General features: G+C 43.8%; 1 protein-coding gene across 1 annotated transcript; it reads left to right on the top strand.

Annotated features, from left to right (window-relative positions):
• The first annotated feature begins 2161 nt into the window (after nt 1-2161).
• On the top strand, nt 2162-13052 carry LOC108002029 (paired box protein Pax-6). Its single transcript, XM_062077327.1, has 5 exons — nt 2162-2654; nt 7142-7431; nt 10881-10968; nt 11652-12103; nt 12216-13052. Exons 1-5 carry the CDS (start codon nt 2582-2584, stop codon nt 12237-12239), a joined length of 927 nt encoding a protein of 308 aa, XP_061933311.1. The 5' UTR covers nt 2162-2581; the 3' UTR covers nt 12240-13052.
• The last annotated feature ends 9931 nt before the right edge of the window (nt 13053-22983 follow it).

Consider the following 22983-nt stretch of genomic DNA (forward strand, 5'->3'; position numbering starts at 1 on the left):
TACGCGCGCAAGATCAATTTTCTATTTTTTTTTTCTTTTTTTTAATATACCGTTCATATGCATCGTCCATCCCCTCCTCTCTGGACCGAATAATCTGCTTTCGTATGTATGTAAAACCATGACGTCGTTTCTCGTCGACAAAGCGTTCTGTTTCCAAAATCATCCGTGTAAGAGATATTTTTTTTTCCCCGGCGATACGGTACCGCGATATTCCCAAAAATCTGGTTTGTAGCGTGACGAAACGCGAAGCCAGTGACCCAAGCCCAACCCCCTTTTCCTGTCCCCTCTGCCACGGTTTATTTGCATTATAAAGTCCACTATACAAAAGGGGAGGGATGGGACACGACACACTGTACACCCACACCTTTACGTGATTGACGGAAGATACTCCGTTTGGTTAAATAAATCCCGGAAATTTAATATTCGATCGACGAACAGGCTTGTAACGATCAAATTTTTCCCGATTATACGTATGAAATTTAACCGTTTAATTGCGCGACTTTGTTAAACGTACAAGCCTGTTAAATTCGTTTAAACGGCTGCGTCGTTCACGTTGGCGTATTTTGTAAAATTACACGCAAACGCGCCGGAGACAAACATTAAATTAAGAGGAACGAACTATTTCGCTCTTGGGCGTGAAAGATATCCGAATAATCGATGTTTAAACTCGTTTATTGGCCGATAACGATTTACGACCGCCATCTTTATCGCGTTACCTTCTAACGCGATCTAACGTTACGAATTTCCAAACAATGTATAAAATTATTAAAATTCGGAAAAATCAATCGAACGTAATTATCATCGAATATTAGGATTATTATAAAATGGTCAAATTGAATTCGAATTTTTTGTTTTTTTAAGAATTATTAAATACGCGTAGATATCTAATTATTTAAAAAAAATATATATATATATATTCACATTGCTAATTATAAAAATATTATTTCATGTAATTTACGTTTAATCGGGAAACAATGGGTCGTCGTAATGCCCGAAACAGCGATTTTCGAAGGAACGGTTGAAAAATCTTGACAAAGACGCTTTGGATTAACAACGGGTCACGAGGGCCAGATTATTTCCGAAGGAGAAGAAAGAATGAAATGTTGCAGAATGACACAGGAATGTTTCAGATTTTGGGTCCATAATTTCCTCTTTGTCCTTAACCGCATTTTAGAGATTAAACTACTGATTTCAAAACCAGGCCTCGTGTTGAGAAAGGCGTTGTCTTAGAATAAGTAAGGATAATCGTAAGTAAATTTTTGAAAAGTTTTTGAATGGACCGATCGACGTGGACGACCTCGTTTCTCACAAATATATTCCGCAGGATTTCAGTATTTGCCAGGTTTTACCTGAGACTTCCGTTAGGCTTTAATTAGTCATCAGACAGCCAGGTGTACGTTTTGAAAGATAAGCGAGTTGCCATGTGATCATGATTTACGATAAAAATTTCAATTTCGAAAAATCGAATGACTTAATGTGAATAATTGCAATGGAATAATAGTGTAACGATATATCGCGCAAATTTTTCTTTCTTTTTTTTGAAAGGAGAAGGAAAGAGAAAGAGAGAAAGGAAAAAAGAGAAATCGCGAACGGTATGTTTTTGGTCAGATAAAATCATGAGAAGAAGAAGAAGAAGAAGAAGAAGAAGAGGAAGAAGAAGAGGAAGAGGAAGAAGAAGAAAAAGAAGAAAAAGGAGAAAAAGAAGAAGAGGGAGGAAATTAATCGCGATCCAGAAGAATTGGCGTACATCTGAAGACGCGGTAAATAATCTCACATTTCGACGAGAGAAGAAGAAGAAGAAACATCGCGTCGATGGATCGAATACGAATCGGTGCGAGCGAGAAAGATAGGGTAGGAAAGAGAGACAAAGGGACGGAAATACGGGACGAGAGCAGAAGGAACGAAGATGAGAATAGAGAGAAAGAGGATCGGATAGAAGAAGGAAGAACTCTGAGAAGTGGGAGGGGGTAGGAGAGGAGGTGGAAAAAAATCCGGGGATTTACGCGGAAAGGGCAAAATATTCCCCGCCCAGGTCTCATTCAACCCCCGAGTACGGGGTGGCTTTGGGTGAGAAGCGTGCGCCCTCATTGGCGGGGAGGCTAATATGGCGGTGTTAGGGGTTGCGAGGTGGGGCGGCTGTATGCGATATTAAGGGCTGCTTTCATGTCCGACGAGCCAGTTCGTGGTGCGCCGTCGATTGACGCATTTTCTTTCCGAAGTCACGCGTGGAACATCGACGCTCCATCGTTCTCCTTCTCTTTTTTCCCTTTCCCCGTCTCATTATCCTTCGATTCGCGCTTCCGTTCATTCAGTTTTTCCTCCCGCGAGTAATCAAATTATTTCGATATTATACAACGTGTACGTACGTGTACGTTCATTTTCTTTTGCTCGCGCCAAAAGGACGTTCTTCCACGAAGCTCCATCTGTCCGTGGAAGGGACAGCGGGAAATACGATTTTCTCCATTCTCCGGAATATCCCGGACGGGAGATACCTGTCTTTTCAGTGAATTATCGTGAATGAAGCACCGCTTCCGATTATATTTCGACGAAGTTGCACTCAAGTGATTTTTCCACTATAAACATGGCGCAAACTTACAACCAAAAGAGGAACGTATACAGCATCGACCAGATATTGGGACACGGGAAGGATGAAGGTAAGCACTTCTCCATTTTTCGCGTTTTTTTCGCGTGTTATTTATTTTTTTATTTTTATTTTTATTTTTTACTTTTTATTCTTTACTTTTTTTTTCAACATAATAAATAAATAAATTTTTTTTTCAATATAATCGCGCGAAAGATCGCGTCGAATATCGTTTTCATTAAGTAATTAGAATTCGATTAATCGGATACGAGTAAGCGTCGCTATTTTTCCCGACTCGTTTAACGTAATTTTAATATACTTAAGAGGTAATTACCATTTTTAAAATGTCTGTGACATTCAGAAGCGTTCGTGGCTTGCTAGTTTCTATTTACTCGCCGCAAAATAGCCGCGCGCCGTGCCGCCAATAAACTCGGCGAGCAATATTGCATTATTATCTAATATCTAATATCGTTAAGTAAACTAAGGTCTCATTTACCAACATTTTATTGCTGTCGCATCGATCGGGCCGCGATTGCGATAAAAAATATAATTTTCCTTCTAACTAAAACAAAGTGGGTTATCTATCTTAACCCATCGAGACCACCGCATCAGATAGACCTTCGTAATTGTGTGGCAATTTAGCAAATGGAGTTCTACCGATTTTTAAAATCGTTAACATCGATCGGCCGATCGATCAACACCCATTCCTTCCCATCCCTTCCCCTTACCCCGCTTACGCTTCATCGTTCACACGTATGAAAAGGCGAAAACAACGGGTAATGGCCACGTTAAAAATCTCATTTTTCTAAGCTCCCGATTCGTTACGCGCGCATTACGTTAATTATCGTGAGCGTAAAAAAGGCTAATTAGGTCGAGGTTCGAATCTGTACCGACGATCAACGGTACGATGTAAATTTACGACGTGGCTTACGGCACGCGAGCTACTCACTCCGTGCGCCGCATGTGAACACTTGTTTGCGAGCTTATTTTCCACGCGAGTCGTACAAACGCACGAACACGCAATTATTTCATTAAAATATATGCAACAATGGATTTCTCAAGAAAACCATGATTACGCGTAATATCGCTAATTCCGCGCCACGTGCCGCTGTTTCGCGATAAATTATGGCGTTTCTATATACCAGATCCCCTCCCCCCTGTCCCCTCCCCCCACTTACTCACGCTTTTGCAATTGCACGACATCAAAAGACGCTTTAAAATGCGACGTTAACGATTAACACGTTACAAAGAACGGCACTTTTCTTCCTTCAATTACGAGAATACGAAACGATTACGATACGAATATCTTTCTGTTCTTTTTCTTTTTCTTCTTCTATTTTTTTTTGACCAGTAGCCACGCGAATCGTGACAAAAAAAAGAAGAAAGAAAAAAAAAAATAGCGGCAGCCGCTGTTTTTCAGATACCTCGATACGTCGCTCTGATACGCCATAGAAAGATTAATCAAGCCGCGTAAAGCTACACTTATTAAATTTCCACCAAGATACTCGTTGGATACGCCAGTTTTTTGCTCCGTAAAGGATTATCCGGACCAGTTTAGCGGTGAACGTATTACCCGTAAACCCTCTTAAGGATTTTATTAGATTTTCAACGTAAAGCCGGACCTTGTGTAATCCGTTCCAACGATATATATCTTGTCCAGGAAGAGTATCCCGAACTCGTTGCACCGTGAATACAGGAAACAAAGGAAACTTACCAAGGCATTTATAAATACGATTCTTCGTTTCGTTCCTCACCTCGTTAATTAACACCGTTACTGCCACTTCGATCGAATTTTCATACATAGCCCACGAATTTGGTTACTTGCTTATGCGCGTTCCGCGATACGTGTGGATACACAAGTAGGCGCGCATACACACACACACACACATAGTTGGATGATCATCGTATACAGATGGACCGATTATTGGCCCGTCCCGATTGTGGCGTGCAGAAATCAGGATGTGTTTGCGGATTTCGATCGTACAATCGTCTAACATAATTAATGCGTCTGACGATGGCCGTGCATCGAGTGTCCATTGATACGGTTTGCCGGGTATCGCTTACAGATAGACACATTCGATTCGTCGTCGATTGCCAGTGTCTAGAGAAATTAACGAATGGAAATCAATCGAGACACTTTGTTTCTTCGAATTGTGCTCGTTTATATGAATCTTCTCTTTTCGCGATCCGCGAAAATCCTCTTCTTTTCTTTTTAAGTTAAACCTGTTAGATCATTTTTTCGTCGAGAAGAATTTACACGCGTTTCTCTGTCTTCGACATTTTTTAATCGTACAAAATATCCAACGAATTAACGTCTGTCAACGATCGATTCGATCTCCTTCGATTTTCAAGCACATAAGGCGATAAATAATACGGATGATAAATATTCCAAGAGTTTTCATGTAATCACCAAATCGATAAGATCAGTAAAATTCTTACATCACGCAAAGAGAAAGAGGAAGAATTTCCAAATAAAGAATGGAAAATCATCGGTACCGTCTGGAGAGTTGAAAAATAATTTCAATCGAAGGAGAGAAATTAGCGTCCTGTGTCGCTCAGGAAGCAAGCTTCGAGACATGTGGTGATCGGGCACGGTAAATAAATCTTTAATTTCGCGCCGCGAATTGCCTTTCCGGGCCACCCTCCCCGGCGCAACCCCTATCGATGGGTCGTAGATTTAATAAAAAGCAGCGGAGAGTTAGGCATCAAGTGGGTGCCCCATTGTGCCCTAGCATGAAAACATAAAAATCTCTCTATTCATCGCGGATTATCCGTACGTTGTTTGCGTAAATGTTAGTGCGATTACGTGCACACGTACACGCACATATCCCGTCTTTCTCTTACTCCGTCTCTGAACGCAGCCGGCAGCATGCGTGCCAATTCTAATGATTCGCTTCATTCGCAATTTATCACAACTGCCGGTTAAAGCGGCACCGAAAAGTAGGATTAACGTTATTACGCACGAGTAGTGGATGCGTGTCTAATTAGTTCAAGCAAACGTATGTAAGAGGATGATGGGGAATCGTGCGCGGGATACGAGAGAACCGATATTGAAACTTCCGTCGAAGTCGGCATCGTGGCCGATATAGATCCCCGCTGGCGAGATCAAAAGCGTCCCCAAAACTAATTAGACGATAATGTGGGATTAATCAAATTAGACAACGTCCTATCGAATAGCGCGATATGTCAAAATATTACTTACATCACGGAAGATAGATTTTAGATTCGAACGATGTACCAAGCGTTTTATGAAATTTTCATTCGATAAATTCCTCCTCCCATTTCATCGAAAAGATCTCGGCGATCTTGACGACCAGTAATGAGATCCACGTGTAAAGAGTAGTCGATACGATTCCTTCGATCGCATTCCCTCGCGATCTTATCGATAATTCCTGCTTTCTCGACCAACACGTATTATCAACACGTGCTTCTAAAGCGTATTTATAAGAATCGTTTCGAAGTTGCAGATTAAGAAAGAAAAGAAAAAAAAGAACACTGCACTGTATTTTTCGCGCAGTTTACTCTAATGAGCTGTTTAAACTCGGCCCGATGTCGATATTCATATAGGAAATACGAGACGAAGCGGATACAAAGAAAAATAGAAAGAGGAGGGGGGGCAATAAAAGAGGCAATAAAAGTTGGCGGGAGAAAGAAGGGTTGGAGCGTGTGCAAGGTTGGCTACATCGTGCAAGGGTAGGTTGCATCGTGACACACACACACGCACACAAGGGGGAGGGAGAGGCGAAGGCACACCGTGTACGTACATGCACTCGTGATATTTGCTAATCACTGACTGGCAACGGTTTTTAAGTACTATTGACCGTATGTACGTATAATGTATAGACTCGCATCGATGCGTTATATTTCGTACATAGGCGGATGTACAAAAAAATGAAGCGCCGGGTGAGGCTTAAAATTGGCAAATCCGCCGATCGGACATGATCGCCGTATATCGGGCGTATATATCGGCGCCAGTCGTTGCACGGCTTAAAAATGAAATTGCACCCACACCGGCCCCGCAGCATCTCCAACCCTTCCTCCGCCCCCGCCCCGCACGCCCCCTCGCCCCGGCTTTCCTCGCCGCTCCTCGCCGCCCCTCAAGCCCCCTCCCCCTCCATATCAGCGGGACGTCAATTTCGTTTTGGCAGCGCGGACGATTTAGCTTAATCGCCCCGATCCTCTCTTTCGTTCAAGTATCGAAGGTCCACGCGATCGTTTGATACGCGTATTCTATTCGAGCTTCGATACTGCGTCCGCAGCCTTTTAACACCATCCGTTCCGCTCCTGTTTTCCGCGTTCTACGTTTGTCGCGTGCTACATCGATACACATCGGTACACATCGTTAACACCGTCATTTCGTGTCTCGTCTCGACCCACGCCTTCCTATTCGACCGATTGATCGTTGGTTGGTAAACGGTTATAATCTCCGCGATAATAACGGTAGACCATGGCGACGAATGGAAGTGGAAGATTGATGGAAGAGGGGAGGGGGAAGAAAAACACTCGAATCGATTCGAGTCGACTGAGTTCAGATGAATTACGCTTCTTTGTTGTTCTCAGATCACGCGACGTCGTCCGATGCGATCGGTGATGCCGGAGACACGGAACTCGGTCACTTGAGCGACCATCAAATGAACGATTCCCTTCACGATCCTTTGAACTTGGGCGAGTCGGATCGATTGAATCTGGGAGAGTCGGATCGGCCACGCAAGGTTCGAAGATCCCGTACCACGTTCACCACGTACCAGCTGCACGAGCTCGAGAAGGCGTTCGGGAACACTCAGTATCCAGACGTGTTCACCAGGGAAGAGCTCGCGATGCGATTGGATTTGTCCGAGGCTAGGGTGCAGGTGAGTTCGATTAACCGATTGAAACGCATTGATACGCTTTTCCCTCCTCCGTTTACGGCTTGACGATTTTTCTCCCATTATTATTATCGATGCTACGAATTTTACTACTTGCTCGAGCATACGGGCAAAGGAAAATGTAAAAATGCCAAGGAAACGAGACGTGGTTATATTCGATACACGTATTCGTGTGATCTAAGGAAATTGAAATGAAATATTCGAAATACGAATATAATTATAAGATTACATTCACGGGATTCACCGTTGTAATTAAATACTTATGACGTCCCTTTCGAATAAATACCGCGATAAATTCGATATTTCCGTGGTGAGAATCTAAAACGAGATACGAGTATCGTTATCGTATCTTTTTCAACTGTATTAACTAAAATACGATAAAATTGTGGTCGGTTGTGCGAGCGCGATTGAAATTGTCTTCGTAAAGGTGAACGCGAGATGCGGCGCGAGATTTTCAAGCGATGATATTGAAACGTAGAAAACCGAATGAGGCGCAACCTCAGCGTGGGCCTCTCAACTAATTACATACTATTGTACTGAAAATCTACCGCTTCTCTTCGACGTCTGTAATTTCGCGAAAGACGCGCCAGACCATACTCGTGCTACGGGGATTAATTTCATACGAGCCAGTCGAACGGTAAAGAGCGTACGGGGTCGTAATCTGCTTTGAAATTATTTTCCAGCCGCGCCTTTTAATGGTCGTGAGAGAGCATCAGCTGTGTATATATATATATATTTTGACGTCAGTGAAGAGAGACAAAAAAACCAAAAATGAACGAAAAATCACGAAGAGACGAAAAAAAAAGAAAAGTATATAATTACAATCAGCAGCAATTAATAGAAAAGGAAATAGGAAAGGAAAGGGACGTACAATTTGCGAAATTGTAATTTTCGAACCGATAAACCGTTTGATCAGCTCTAAAAGTTCAAAGGAAAACGCACCTCGACACGATATTTTAACGCGTTTCTTTATGGCTCGAACATTTCCCGTTAGGTCGATTAAACTTCGATTTAAAAAACGGTACGGGAAACGAAGTAGTCGATGTCGACGCATATTCGTTCATTTTTTTTTTTTTTCATCCCTTACGAATGCACTTTATCTTCCAAAAAGGAAAATTCTCCCGGTGGAAATGTTCCACTCCTTTGATTCTATTATCGACCATCGATAAATATCAGCCTCGGGCTCTCCTCCCCCATCCGAATTATCGCGTTGTTAATCATCCACGAAACGTAGTACGTGACGACGACGACGACGACGGCGACGACGACGATGTCGAAGGTATGAGCCGTGGGGGTATTGGCCGCGCGCTCCCATAAATTATGACTTTTCCATGGATGGAAATCGGTTACTCGATTAGCGTAGGTAACCATCGTGTGACACCCTCGTGTGTGCGCGTGACGAGGAAACGAAGAACGGAACCGGCTGGATAGGGTAAATCGGAGCGAGACGGAAGAAGGGTTGATCGCGAAAGAGGGAGGAAGAGAGCAAGAAAGAGATGTATATATATATATGTATGTATCTATATGTATCGATATATATATATATATATATATATATATATATATATATATATATATATATATATATATATATATATATATACGAACATGTGTGCGAGTGTATATAGAGTATAGAGAGAAGGGTCGCATGGATGGAGCCGGCGTCGAAGGGTGGCGTGCAGTGGAAAAGAGACAGAGAGCATTCCGATTGGCCCATTGTGGTACAGCCAAGCGACAATGCCGGCAATTGGCCGTCGCTCGACAAAACCGCTAAATGATCCGCCGCGGCGCAGTGGTGCCACGGCCACTTTATTTCAATCTAGGAAATCCTCCGCTACTCCTCCTCCCACGCCGCCCTCAATTCCAGATGCGAAATTACCCATTTTTCGGTATTAATGGCCGGCCGATGTATCGTGTTCGATCGTCGATCGGACCCGATGGTAATGGAATCGCGAATCGTTTCTGCCCCGTTTCCCATTTCCAGCGTAACAGACTTGTCGCGTCTGCCATATATCTCGCTTTCGCTTTTTCGTCACGACGTTTGTCACATCGATTCTTATTCTCACTTTTCATACCACGTCGCGATCGAGAAAGAAAAGACGTTCCCAATCGTTCGAAAACCGATCGAAAATATTAATCGAGCGAATTTTTCCTGTGATTAATTTTTCGAGTATCTTTTTTTTTTTACGTACACACGTAAAATAATAATACGTAGATGGGGTAGATGGAAATTCTGCAAGATGGAAAAATGTTATGCGCTCGGTGCTTTCAACAAGTAAGAGAGAGCGTCGACAGGAAATTTGCGGTGGAGACGGTGGTGGAAACGTTACACCGAGATTGCACGGACCGAGACAGGGGGATTCAAACTTTCGGGTTCACGTTGGGTCGGTTAAACGACGCGCTGCAAGGTTTGCGAGCACTTAGGCGTTAGCGGGGTATTCAGGAGCGATTAAATAATTAACAGCAATTAGGCAATTGAATTTCCTGCCCCGGTCTCGCGACGTCCTCCTCTTTCCATTCCTCCTCCGTGCTCCTCCTCCGTTCAACCGAACGTTCCAACTCACTTTCCCAACTTTTACAATCTCGACGAAGATATTCCTAATTTCTCTTTAAAAATATCTCGTCCAAATCTCGTTACACTCGTCAATTACGATCTCTCTATTCTTCCTCTTCGCCCTTCGCTAATAATAATTATTTATTACAACATATATATATATATATACATATACATATATACTGATTGAATTATCTCGATTTATCGTTCATTCCGAAATCGGGCGAAATTTTGGAGAAGGATGGAAAGGTAAGTATCGTGGAACGATCAACGCGTTATCGGATCGATCCGCAAACGGACGTTGTCTATTGGTTGAAAAGAGGGCTGGATTTTCCGCACAATAGAGGCAGGATGTAAAACGCAATCTCCCTCGTCCTCCGTCTGTTTCTCGCGGGGTCTGGCGGTGGCCACGAAAAATCAGAGCAGCCCAGGCGGAAAGCGAAAGCATTTATACCGGCAACGGGGCCAGCGGTGACGGTGCGCCAGGGGTTTTCGAAGGGGCGGCGAGGTGCGAGGGCAGGGGTTGCTTCCACTCGGGGGTACGGAGGAAATCAGGATAATTGTTAACAATTAGCTTAATCAACCTCGAGAGCAAGCTTTTGTTGGCTGGTTCTGATACGGCCGCTTGGGGTTCTCATGCGTCGCTCGCGCGTATTTTCTTCCAAGAAATAATTCGATCGTTTTACGCGACGATTGTCATCCCCCTCCCCCCTTACCTCAGGGATAAAAGGGTGAAAATTGCGTCGGGACAGTTTTCGAATGAAAATCAGCCATTCATCCACTACCTCATTTCATTTCCTAATCTTTTTAACCAGTTTTATTTTTGTTCGAAATCCAAATCGAAGGTTTTTATCCATTTTTTTTTTCATTCCGGTTTCAGGTCTGGTTTCAAAATCGACGCGCGAAATGGCGCAAGAAGGAGAAAGTGCTCGGAAGGGATACGAATTTCATGCATGTGGAGCAGAGTGGTAAGTTACTGACGTTCGTTTTTAGAATCTTCGATTTTCCGATTCAACTGCGAATCACGTGGCCTGTTTGATTAATAAGACGGGGAACAACAAGGAAAGATGAAATCGACGCCAATTACATTTAATTTCAGTGTCGGGTATCGCGAACTTTGATCGTTTAATTTTTCATCGGATATTCGATCGTCGAGTTCCGTGAAACTCGTTCCATAATTGAATGAACAAGAGATTTCGAATTTCCTTTCTAAAACCACTTTTTTAAATCGTTCCTTAACGAAATCTAATAAGATCTTACGTACGCCACGTAACACCACGAAAGATCGAAACCAAAGTTTACGTTTTCGAAGAAAAGAAAAAAAAGAAAAAACATTTTCTCCCCTCAAATCTCTCCAAATTTCGTCGAATCGTTGTAAAACAAGCGACGCGGATCTCGATAAAACCGAGACGAGGGAGAGAACGTGTCCATGATAGAACAAACATCACGGATCAGAGCCAGTCTCCTCCTTTGATTCCCAACAGCCAATTGATTCTGGACAAACGATGGAAAAGACAAAGACGCAGTTGGATCGCGAAATGCTAATTCTCCCTTCGAAGCAGCAACCCCGTGGCGGGGTTCGAAAAAAAAAACTTCGAAACAACGAAATCAAAAACAACTAAAAATCGGTGCAAAAACGGTGTGATTGCAGGTGTCAACGAGCTGTCCCTTCACGCCCGCCTGCTCCAAACCGCCGGCGGTGTGCCAGGTGCGGATCCATCGGGAGGACCAGCGGGTGCCTTTCCCTGGTTCATCCCTCCGGTGTTCCCACCGCCGTGGCCGGCAAGCGCGCCAAAGTTGCCCCCGTTGCACGCCATACTCTCGCAGTACATCGGCCTACCCCTTCCGCAGAACCTGGCCTCGCTGAGCACGGTCCTCCCGGTCGGGCTCAACCCAGCCTCGACCCTCAACCACAACAACGTGAACGGGCACACGCTAGGGACGCACATACCTGGACACCCGTTGAACCTCGGTGTGCAGAATCTCCCGCAAAATTTGAGCTCGAAGCACGACAAGGAGGAAGACTCGGCCTCGTCCGACGACGAGATCAGGCGGCAGAGCGCGGAGGTGCTCAGAGTGAAGGCGGAGGAGGTTTTACGCAAGGTGGATAACTAACTGTGAAATAATCAAGGATTTATCGTCTGATGTAAATAAATTAATGCGAGACGGTGGATGGTAGATGAACATTTTTTTTTCTTTTTCTTTTTTTTCGAAGATGTCGGTGATTCACGGGATTTAGACGCCGATGCCTTGACGTAGCGAAACAATAGGGAGTGAAATCATGGATGATGGATAATAAGTGAGTGGGGGGATACGAGGAACGGAGAGGTTTGAAGTCCCAAGAATTTCGTTCGTGCATTATTAGGATTCTTGTGACGCAACAAACACTAGTCTGTCTGAGATTACTCTACGGATACTTTGAGTTGGTTACGAAAAGTGCGCCGTTGAAAACCGCTGGCCGGTTTTTCGACGATTTTTATCTTAGCTTTTTCTTTTATTTTAAAATTACTCAATTTATACTTACATTTTATTACTATTACTGTTATTATTATTATAATTAATATTTTTTTTTTCTTTTCTTGAGTTGAGAATTCATATACATCTTTACACGAATATGTCTGAAAAAATGCAATATCGGATGATTCAACGAATAATGTCACGGACAATTATGTGGTTTCGAAAATTACTAGATTTTTGGTACTTTTTGCCGCTCTTAAAGTGGTAATCTTAAAGTAGTAATAACGTGGTAATTTCGATTCAAAAACCCAAGATTGTTCGCGATATTTTCTCGACTCGTATCGACGAATGTGGTAACGAATGTCTCAACACTGGACGCTGGAAAATTTTTTTTACAGAATCCAGTTTTATAGAAACCAGCGACAACAAGTAAAACGAATTACTATCGAATGAAGAATTTTTGTAACATACATGTATCATACGCAAACGTGCATATATATATATATATTATATATAGATCACGTATAGTTTCTTTCATGTAAATATGTAGGTAATTAATTATCTCGAGAGAAATATATGACGCTACTAAGATTTATCACACTTGTCATTTATCCGATCTTCCGTCGACGAACCTTCATCGAACCATCGTTTCCAAAAACGTCACAAATAAATCCAGTTTCAATACAAAACGTGATACCAAATCTTTCTTCCATTCCGACCGATTAGATGCCTCCCGCCCCTTCCCTTGCCTATGTTGCACAACGCAAGGAGCACGGGAATCGCGCTAATGAACGAATTTTCGCCAGACCCCATCCCCAACCCTAATTTTCCTCGCGCAAGAGCGCGATTAACCACGGTTAACGCGGTTAACACGCGACGAAATCGCTTCCGCGTCATTAATCACGAAAAGAATTCGTATTCGGCGTTACGTGGCGCCGATTTCCTGAATTCCAGACCGGCAGCTGGGTCCGTTGCGGTCTCCGCCCTCGTATGCGCAAACGGGGCGCTTCGATTCCCACGGGCTCTTTTCCCGTAAACATCGACGGCGGTGCGCCGTTTAATCGCGCCTACCGCGATTATTCGCTCTCGGTTCGTTCCTTCCCACGTGCCCCTGGCCCGGGCACACCACCTCGTCCCGTCCTGGTGTACGACACGCACAACGGCAATTACAATCCAACCAATTTATACGGCTTATCAGAAATTTATCTTCGGTAAAGACGAAGCGCGCAGCGACGACACCACCGCGCGACAATTATCGTTATCGTTATTGAACGGAGCTGCGGCGACGCAGAGGGGTGGGACCCGAGGGAAGTAATTATTGCGCCACCTGCCCCGGGACGATCGTCATCGTTGCGACTCGATAAGATCGGGCAGATAACGCCACGAGTTTGCGGGAAATGTTGTGCTTTGTTTCCTGCCCGAGTTTTTCTGTTCTCTGATATTCCTCCCCCCTTCCCTTTCTCCTCGTCGTTGAGCCGTGGGAGTTTTTTTTTCTTTTTCTCTTTGCATTCCGTGTTTCCTTCTGCTTTCCAACTCTCCGACGAATCAGCACAATTCGGATTATCGAGTTTTCCGCTCCGATTTGAATCGAAATCTTGGATCGATATGAATTTTATTTATCTTCGCGGAAGAATCTCGACCAGATTTTTATAGATCTCGTGGAACAAACGGCACAACAAACGGTGGATTTTGGAAGGAAATACTTAAGAATAATGGTAGTGAGCCTACACTTGAGATATTTCCCAGACATTTTATATTCGAAACATTAGAAAGAGAGCGTGCTTTGCGTGCTTTCGAAATTCCTCTCCCCTTGCATTTTAGCTCAATGACCGTGTCGCATAATGCTGTAAAGTTCCGCTAAATGGAACCTCTAGAAGGAGAAAGAAACGCTCTAGGTCCACTCTCGCCCTGCTTTCATTCACCGATGTCGATTCGTAAGCGTTTACACCTATACGTATTTCCATGCGATTCGATGCACTCAAGTATCGATAATCGCGAAGGGTTAAGCTCGGCTACGAGAGATGAAAATTGCATCGTGCAATCGTCGAAAACAATCGTCCGTTCGAAAAATTTCCAAACTACGATATTTTCTTCGGCCACGTTCGAATCGCGAGATATAAAAATGGATGTGAAACGAGGAAACAAAGGGTGGTCGAAAAACTTCATTTTCGAGTGCAATGCACGATGGTCCGCGGTGCTTCGCGATACATCGACGGCGTGAAAAATTGCGAATTGCTCGGTCTCAGTACGGACTTGGAATATTCCGAATGTAATGAATTTTTAATAAAACGGTCCATTACAGGAATTTAATAAACGCGTTTATTATTCGTTGGAATTTAATTACCGCATTACAAGTTCACGCGGCGTTTTTCGAAAACTCCGTTCGCACGGAAAGAATCGGTCCGAAAACGAATGGAAACAATTGTTCATCTTCTCCTTCCCTTCTTTTTTTTCTTTCTTCTTCTCCTTTTTTCCTTTTTTTTTTTCTTTCTACCTCCGCGTATAATCATATGTTTTAAGGGGCTGGACGAGGGATCAGAGTTGAATACCACTGATCGCGATCGCGACGGCTACGAAGGACAATTAGATTAAAAGCAGCGCCTCTCGCGGCGGCTTGAGATCCATTAGTGCCCATTGTACCACCCCATTTGTACCCCTAACGTACCACCCCCGTGTGCCGTTACTTCAGCCCCTTCCACCTTCTCCCCCTGAGCACAGCCACCATCTCGAAGCCAGGTACTTATTCTCAATAGTAATATGCTCACTTCATACTTCCATCCCCTCCTACCCCCTCTTTTCCCGCCTTCGACACCCACGAACACGTCTACGTTGTCCTCCTCTTCCTCTCTTTTCCTCCGTCCGCACATACGTTTAGTTCCGTTATACCTTCTTTCCCTCCTCTCTCTCTCTCTCTCTCAGCCTTTCTCTCACTTTCACCATTTCTCCGCTCTTTTTTTTTCGCGTTTTCCATCTCGCTTCCACCGTCCGTTCTTGAGAAGCGGAAAGTGGCACGGTCTGAAAAGATTTCTCCGCTTGTGAAAATCACTAGCTGCGCTGATACCAAGAACATTAATGATACCCTAAATGACATCAATTAGTCCATCTGCCGTGATAAACATCCATCGTCGAGATTACTATCCTCGACTTTCCCTTCCACCTCCCCGCCCTTTTTTTTTTCTTTCCCGGCAACACACAATCCGGGAAAACGTTAAGTAACTGATTTTCAAATAATCGCGCTGCTGCTTTCTTTCTTCACGCAAAATCGTGAATGTTAACGACGATAAACTTTATTCCACGCCGATCGACTCGCTTGTTCCCCATCCTCGTCTATTTTATCCCGTTATTTCGTTATTATCTAACGTTTTCCCCAGGGAATACCGCTTGCATTCAATAATACTCTCGTCCTAAATTCTCGAAACGGCTCGAGTTTTTCCTACTTTGAAAAATATCCATTTCTATACCGTTTATACACTTCTTCTCCCCTTCTTTTATATCCCACGATTCCGCGGAGGTAACAAAGGAAAGGATCTATATATCATCTTGAAACCTCGACCAAACATTGAAACCAATCTTTTGGACAGAAAGCAAGAACAAGCGAATGTTTCGTCTCGATGATTTATTTTTAATCGCAATATGTATATTCACGTTTTCCTCAACGAATTATAATTATCACGAAAAAATATATTTGCTCTCTCCTCGAAAGGTGCAACGATTTTTCCCCTCTTTCGCGAGTCTTCGTGACGATTAAATCGTATCCACATTTGCAAGTCATTAGTCGAGTTTCATGCCACTCGAAAACAGGACTATAATATAATGGTGCGCTCACGCTGTACGAAAACGGTGTGCTTACGATGTGCAACGTGAAACCATCGTGATACGATTGCGCAGCTATTGTTTACCGCTTTATCTAGTGGGAAATCATTTTGAAAGATATTACGCTTCGTCTCCGCGTATCGCGCCCGCGCCATTTTCTTCCAAAAATTTCTCTAACGAGAATTATTCCGATCGATCTTTCCAAAACAATATTCCAACGAATATCATCGATACTATCCGCCATTACCATGCGTCATTACATACACTCACCATTTCTTCTTCCTATTAAATATTCCGAATTCCCAATGATCGAAATTCGTAGCGACAGATGGAGCACAATCGTACAAAATAACAAAAGCAAACGAGCAAGCGACAAATAAAAAAAAAAAAACGAAGGGAAAAAAGAGAAGGAGAGAGAGAAGGAGAGAGAAAGCAGCCAATTACAGAGAAGTTTCTGGCCAAAGTATTCCTTAAACTTCAATGGAACGTTGGTGGACACCCGCGGCGTAAAAAATTCCGCGCGAAGACGCAGAAACGGGATCCGGCGACGCGGACGGTTTGAGAACCGCTCTCGTTCACACGTTGTGAAGCTGAGTGTACGATTATGCTTAAAAATTAGTGTCGTTGCGTTCTAACTCCATACACACGGTGCGTACACACTTCATTAAGGCCATTAGAAGGCATCTGGGCACAGCAAGGCGACGACCTGCAACCCCCGACGCAGATCTCTTTCGCCTTTTCAACCCCTCCAAGGGTGACCGACAATAATGGCTTTTACGCCGATAGGCTTAAGGCCAGATATCGTGAGCACCCTGAACCCTTGGAAATTGAGATACCTGCATGATTATTTTCTTCTTCCTCTCTTCCCTAATAGAAAAGTCTCCTCTTGTCGTTCTCCTTATTATTATTATTATTATTATTATCGCTGTTTCGAAGATAAGATAAACCTTGATCCTTTCGGGGGATTAGAGAGATCGATTGACATTGTGACGACAATTTGAAATATTCCACGCTTATAATAAAATTGGAGGAACTTGCTTTGTAACGTAGATTTCCTCTATGGATATGTAATATTCGAAATCTCTATCTCTCTGCTATCGTGCGAGATAATACTTTCAAGGACGACTCTCGCTGTAACAATCGCAATCATTCAACTTTGATAATTATTGTAATTAAAGTTACAACGGTACTCTATCCTTCGTTCCACCATTTCGGGCAAAAATCTATTCTCGTTAAAAAAACAAATTTAAAAGCCATTCCCAAAATGAGATATTAATATCAAATGTTTCAATTAGGCATTGTATAAAAATCGAGATCGGTTATTAATTTCGACTCGATTAACAGCGCGAAAAGTTATTACAATAAATTAAGACGCGTTAAAAGGTTGTACCTTGATCCAGTTTGAAAAAGATCGAGGTTGATTCTATCAAAGACACCTTTCACGGTAAGAAAAAAGAGAAAGAGAGAGAGAGAGAGAGAGAGAGAGGAAGGGAGAGAAAGAAAAAGGAAGAAAAAAAGGAGGGAGAGAGGGGGTCCGACCGATCGGATGCTCCAGCTCGTTGAAAAGATCAAAGCTCACGGCATTCTAATGGATCGTGGAACGAGGTCTTTCACACTCGATCAATTTTCTCGAATAAAGCGGTTTTCGCGGGATAAAAGGTGCATCAAACCATGCGCGTATACAGGACGCGCATCGGGGGTCCTCCATACGGGTCGAGAGGTGTCTAAAAACGCTACGAACTTGAGAGAACGTCCGGACGACGAATTTGTAGTGCCGTGTATCACACGCGATGCTCGAGTGATCCTCTCCTCGATCGGTTTATTAAACTTATTTCATCTCGTTAGTACAATATAAGATATAACCTCTCTCCGCGTATACTCCCCCCTCAACATCAAAGTGAGTACACCGTAACGAAGGAGAAATCGTATCGAGAAAAAATATCGCATCAATTTATAACGAGCACGTTGCACGATGCATAAGACCCTTTATCGTTTCGTCTCTGGCGAAAAGCATTGCGGGGAAAGCGCGACTTTTCGACGTATTTTACAATCATAAATTAATCGTACTATTAATTTCCCAGCCGGCGGCGTGCAATCTAATAAAGCGTGAGACACGAAAGGCTGCGGGTACACTTTGATAAACCATCCGTTTCCCCGTCTCTCTCTCTCTCTCTCTGACGGCTCTCCGCCTGTAATATTATATTATATTAAGCTGATTATCTGCGCCGCGCGGTTGTACATACTTTTTTATCGGGTTGCCTTAGATCGCCCCGCAATTCGCTCCGTTTTTTTCAATGCTCGCTACCAACGCGGAAAAATCGGGTTACGCCCGGGCAAAAAGTCGCCAGTTTCACGGCTTGTTTGCGCCGCGCCGCTCGATTTAACGAAGACCCATTCTGCACGTGGAAATATACGAAATTATACCGAAGTGAAAAATTCCGGTATTTTGCCACGGCCCCTTACGTGACAATGGGGATTAAAGCGTTGTTTATTACATGTATTTAATCGAAGGCTTAACTGTCACTATGTCAGTAGTTTTTATTTTATTTTAGTTAGAATATTTTGCGAGAAGGAATCCAAATCACGCCGAGATAATATATATTTACTATCGATTCGCGTATCCCAAGTTTTGGTAACTTTTAATTATCAAAAAATCTATCAGAAATCAGAAGTTGAACGAAGATTTTCGGTACTGATTTGACGAGGGTTAAACAACCCCAATCTCGGCGGAAATGTTCGAAGGGAGGAAGGGGGAGGAGAGAATATAGCGCACAGCCTCAACACAGATCCCTCCTTTCTTTCGCCGAATTATCGACCATCTTCTCCTCTTCGATGAAACTTATCTGGCCATTAAAAAATCGAAACACGGTCCTAAGGCGACGTTTACGTCGTCGAAGAAACATCGAACGGCCATCGATCTCGGAGAGAAGAAATCACCGTTTTACATCTCTCTGAAGAAGGATCCTCGGCAAGAAGGCGAGTCGTCATTATCAAACTCGGTGTAATCCTAGTCCGAAAAGGGAAGGGAAAGAAGAGATATCCGAGCAGAGAACCCGCTACGCTGTATCCGTTTAGCCCTAAAGTGCTTTTACGACCGTTTAAGGGGCGGGTTTAATGGCCGTTTAAGGGGATTTCGGTGGATAATTAGCGGTGCCGGGTAAAAAAAGAAGCGTCGGCCGGGTACGTACGCGGCTCTCGGTGTGAAAAGCCGCGACAAAGGGGGTCGGTTACACGATTACACGGAGACAGGGGAGTACGGGTGGCGAGCGCTTGTAGGCGATTGGTAGATCCAGCGCGAGTTGGCCGCTCCTATTGGCGGTGCAAAGGTGCTGCCGATCGTCCGGACTCGAAAATACAACGGGCTCGTCCGCACGGAAGCGTGGAAGGAGATTTTTCGAGGGCCTTTCTCCTCAATAGGGTCCTATGACCGACCTCCTGCGGCGCCACGGCAGATGTGGACACCCGGTATATATGGATATACACCGTCTCCGCTGCGTACACCGCGCACCAAGGGCCGTATAATAATCTGGTAGCGGTATGTTTGGCCACAGAAGTATCTTTTATTGTAATTTCAGTCGTCCCGAAAACGAGATCCGAAAAAGGGACCCCTTCGAGAGGTGTAAGCTTACAAGCTTCTCTACTACTATTTAGCTCATGCTAAATATCCTCGAGAGAGAGAGAGAGAGAGAGACCAGTTTCGAGGAGCTGTCCTCCGATTGGGTTACCGTGGAAAATAGATACCATTCCTATCTTTAAATCTCTTCTTTGTGTTTCGCGTGTTTCAACGCTCGTTCCGATATAGATGCCGTTGCATCCAGTTTGACGATTTTCGCGATAAGGTTACACGTAGATCTACGGATAAATAAATATTTCTTCCGCTTACACGATAACGCTACGAGGCTTTATTTAACCGGAGCATAAATTTTTATCGAAGATCTGATTATCTTAATGTAAACAGTTCGATAAAGTTCTTGCAACGTAAATATCATCGGCGTTCGTTAATTTTTTTCTTCCTTTTTTCTTTTTTCCCTTTCTCTCTTTTTTTTTCTTTTACACACAGGTATCATCGTCAACCCGCTTTCACGTAAGAATCGACGTCGTTGAAAACGTTACTTAATACACTCGACCGGCCAGCCCTTAAACCCTTTTGTACTCGAGCGTGGCGCTTTGAACTTCGTCGAATTCATCGAAAGAGAAATCGAAAGTATTCCCGAGCTATCTACCTTCCTACCACCACCGTCACAACCACCCCCTCTCCCTTTCGTCCGCCATACCCCAACCCCTTGGCTCGCGGATCGGAGATCGTTTCAAGATTCGTGAACAGACAGAATGTAGGACGAGGCAAAATGCGGCAACCGGTCCGTGTTATTGATTTCATCTTAATCAGATCTCAATATCTCAATTACGTTTTGAGCCGGGCTTTCCCATTTGTTTGCCGGAGAGATTTTAAAGCCAGGGCCCATTGTCTGCACGCCACCCCTGAGCCTTCTGCACGGGCTTAACTTTTCATTCTCCTGTAAATTGCAGGTTCTGTATTATGGGTATGGAGCACGGGTGTAAATCGAATGAAACAATGGAGGCTGCCGTCTACTGCGATCCTCGAATCCTGATTATCCGCCTAACGTGTCGTCGAGAGAGGGAATTTAATTTTAGCTCGAATCAGCTGTCTGTCGTCAATTATTACTCCCACCTTCCGGTTTTTTTCGGTAAGGATGGGCTACTTATCTATCCTCATTCCGATCTCCACGACTCCCGGCTCCGCTCCGTGTTCCGGGATTCCGTTATTTTCATCCATTCCGTGCGAGTACGGCCGATCGATGGAGATATAACCGGCATCGATAACGCGATTAAAGAATCATCGAACGATCAATGAAGATTAATTTCTTCGTCAAATCTCATCTTTCGTGTATTTATAATTTCACGAAGTTGTCTCATCTTTCACGATGAATTTCACTAAAAATTTACCTTACAGACAGGAAGCGGGGATGTAAAATAAAATCGGGAAAATCTCGTATTTAAAGAAAAAAGAAAAAAGAATCTCTCTTAAATATTTCAAGACAATCGATATATTACACTTGGAACGAACTATCTATTATTGCACGTAATTGCGCGAATAGATATAAAAGCCTTCGAGGAATAGAATGTTACAGCAGTTAGAAATTTTACAAATCGCGCCAAACGTTTCGTTCAACTGTATTATACTGTTTATTTAACAAAATTCTATAACTTATACATCCTCGTAAATTATCGATATCGATCCACGCGAGTTATTATATAAATCTTATCGGATCCTTGAACGCTTTGGCTTCGCATGAATCAACTTGGTATCAAATCTTTCGAATCTTCATTTTCTCCTATGCCATGAATATAATATATTCCATATTCAAAAACATAGCGAAACGTAGCGTAAACCACCGACCACGATGAAACGGAGAACGCCGGAAGCGCGAACCACCGACGAAAGTAGGGAGTAATTAATGATCGCGGGATCGTTCAGGACGGACGGTCGCGTCTGCGGTCTCGACGCGGGATTAACGAGCGGCTATTGTTATTTAATTGATTCCCGAATCTGTCCACCGATCCCAAACTAATATATATCGCATTCCATGGACTAATAATACATTATAGGAACGGTTGGGACAGTCCTTTGGGGAAAGGCGTGCACACGTGCCGCCACGTGCGTTCCGCTCCGCAACATTCACCATCTCCTCTCCTTTTATTTAATTAGCGCAACTTCATGAAACGCGACGCGTTTCACGTTATCCACCGCTCCATTTCCTGCCAATTTAACGGATCAACGGCCGGCCAACTATCTCCCCGTTAACCGTCCGTCCGCTAATAATAACAAAATTGATCGCCCTAGCGCGAACTCTTGTTAATATCTCTTTCGTTCCAAGCATTCGCAACATCTAAAATTCTTCCTTCGTATCGAGACTCGATTTAACGATAATAAATTTAATTCGTGTCTAGCCGAGTGTCTCCTCTATTTACATTATCCATCACGACTCACCCCGATATCGCGAATAATCGATAATCCGCGAATTTCATCAAATTGGACGAATCAAGGTGGTTAAAAACTTCTCTAAAATTGGAATTGGGAGTTACAATCACGCGTTAAACGGGATAGATAAGGAGAAAAACTTTCCACGCCTCCCTCCTCCCTCCCTCCTTCCAGGGACCGCAATAACATTCCCCAGTAATCGGAGAATTTATACTTCGGTCGATCCGGAACCACCGCTACCACTACCACCTCGCTACGTTGATCTACCAAAACATCATCAGAAACCAATCCTTCGCTTCGAAAATCTCCTCTCGAAATAGCGGGGAAACCTCCCAAAGAACCGTGTTATTAAACTTTCCGTACCACCGATGGAGAGCACGATCGCCAAATGTAATAACTCGGTTCCGTGGATCCTCGCGGTGGCAATTCCTCGCGGTTCGTCTTCTCGGCCGAGGCCGAGGTTTCACCCGAACGATTGAAAAATCGAAGGTGAAATCGATTCGAGGCGGGGAAGGGGTGTTCGGGGACGCAAGGCCGCGTACCTTGCTCGAATTTCCTTAAAATGCTGTATCAACGACACGCGGCCAAGTACCGCTCGGTTGACTTAGTGGGTGCGGCAGTTTCTCGCGGTAGGTAGGCAGCCAGCCACCTACCGCTGCACACAGTTTCATCGACGAAGAACACAGGGGTAGCGCGAAGATAGAGACGGAGA

Source organism: Apis cerana, linkage group LG1 (assembly GCF_029169275.1).
Source record: "Apis cerana isolate GH-2021 linkage group LG1, AcerK_1.0, whole genome shotgun sequence".
Taxonomy (NCBI): Eukaryota; Metazoa; Arthropoda; class Insecta; order Hymenoptera; family Apidae; genus Apis; species Apis cerana.

Bases quoted from the DNA above. Each gene is read 5' to 3' on its own strand.
- LOC108002029 (XM_062077327.1), top strand. From the start codon at position 2,582: ATGGCGCAAACTTACAACCAAAAGAGGAACGTATACAGCATCGACCAG. The intron at 2,655-7,141 runs GTAAGCACTTCT...TGTTGTTCTCAG, and splicing joins GGGACACGGGAAGGATGAAG to ATCACGCGACGTCGTCCGAT. The intron at 10,969-11,651 runs GTAAGTTACTGA...GTGTGATTGCAG, and splicing joins CATGCATGTGGAGCAGAGTG to GTGTCAACGAGCTGTCCCTT.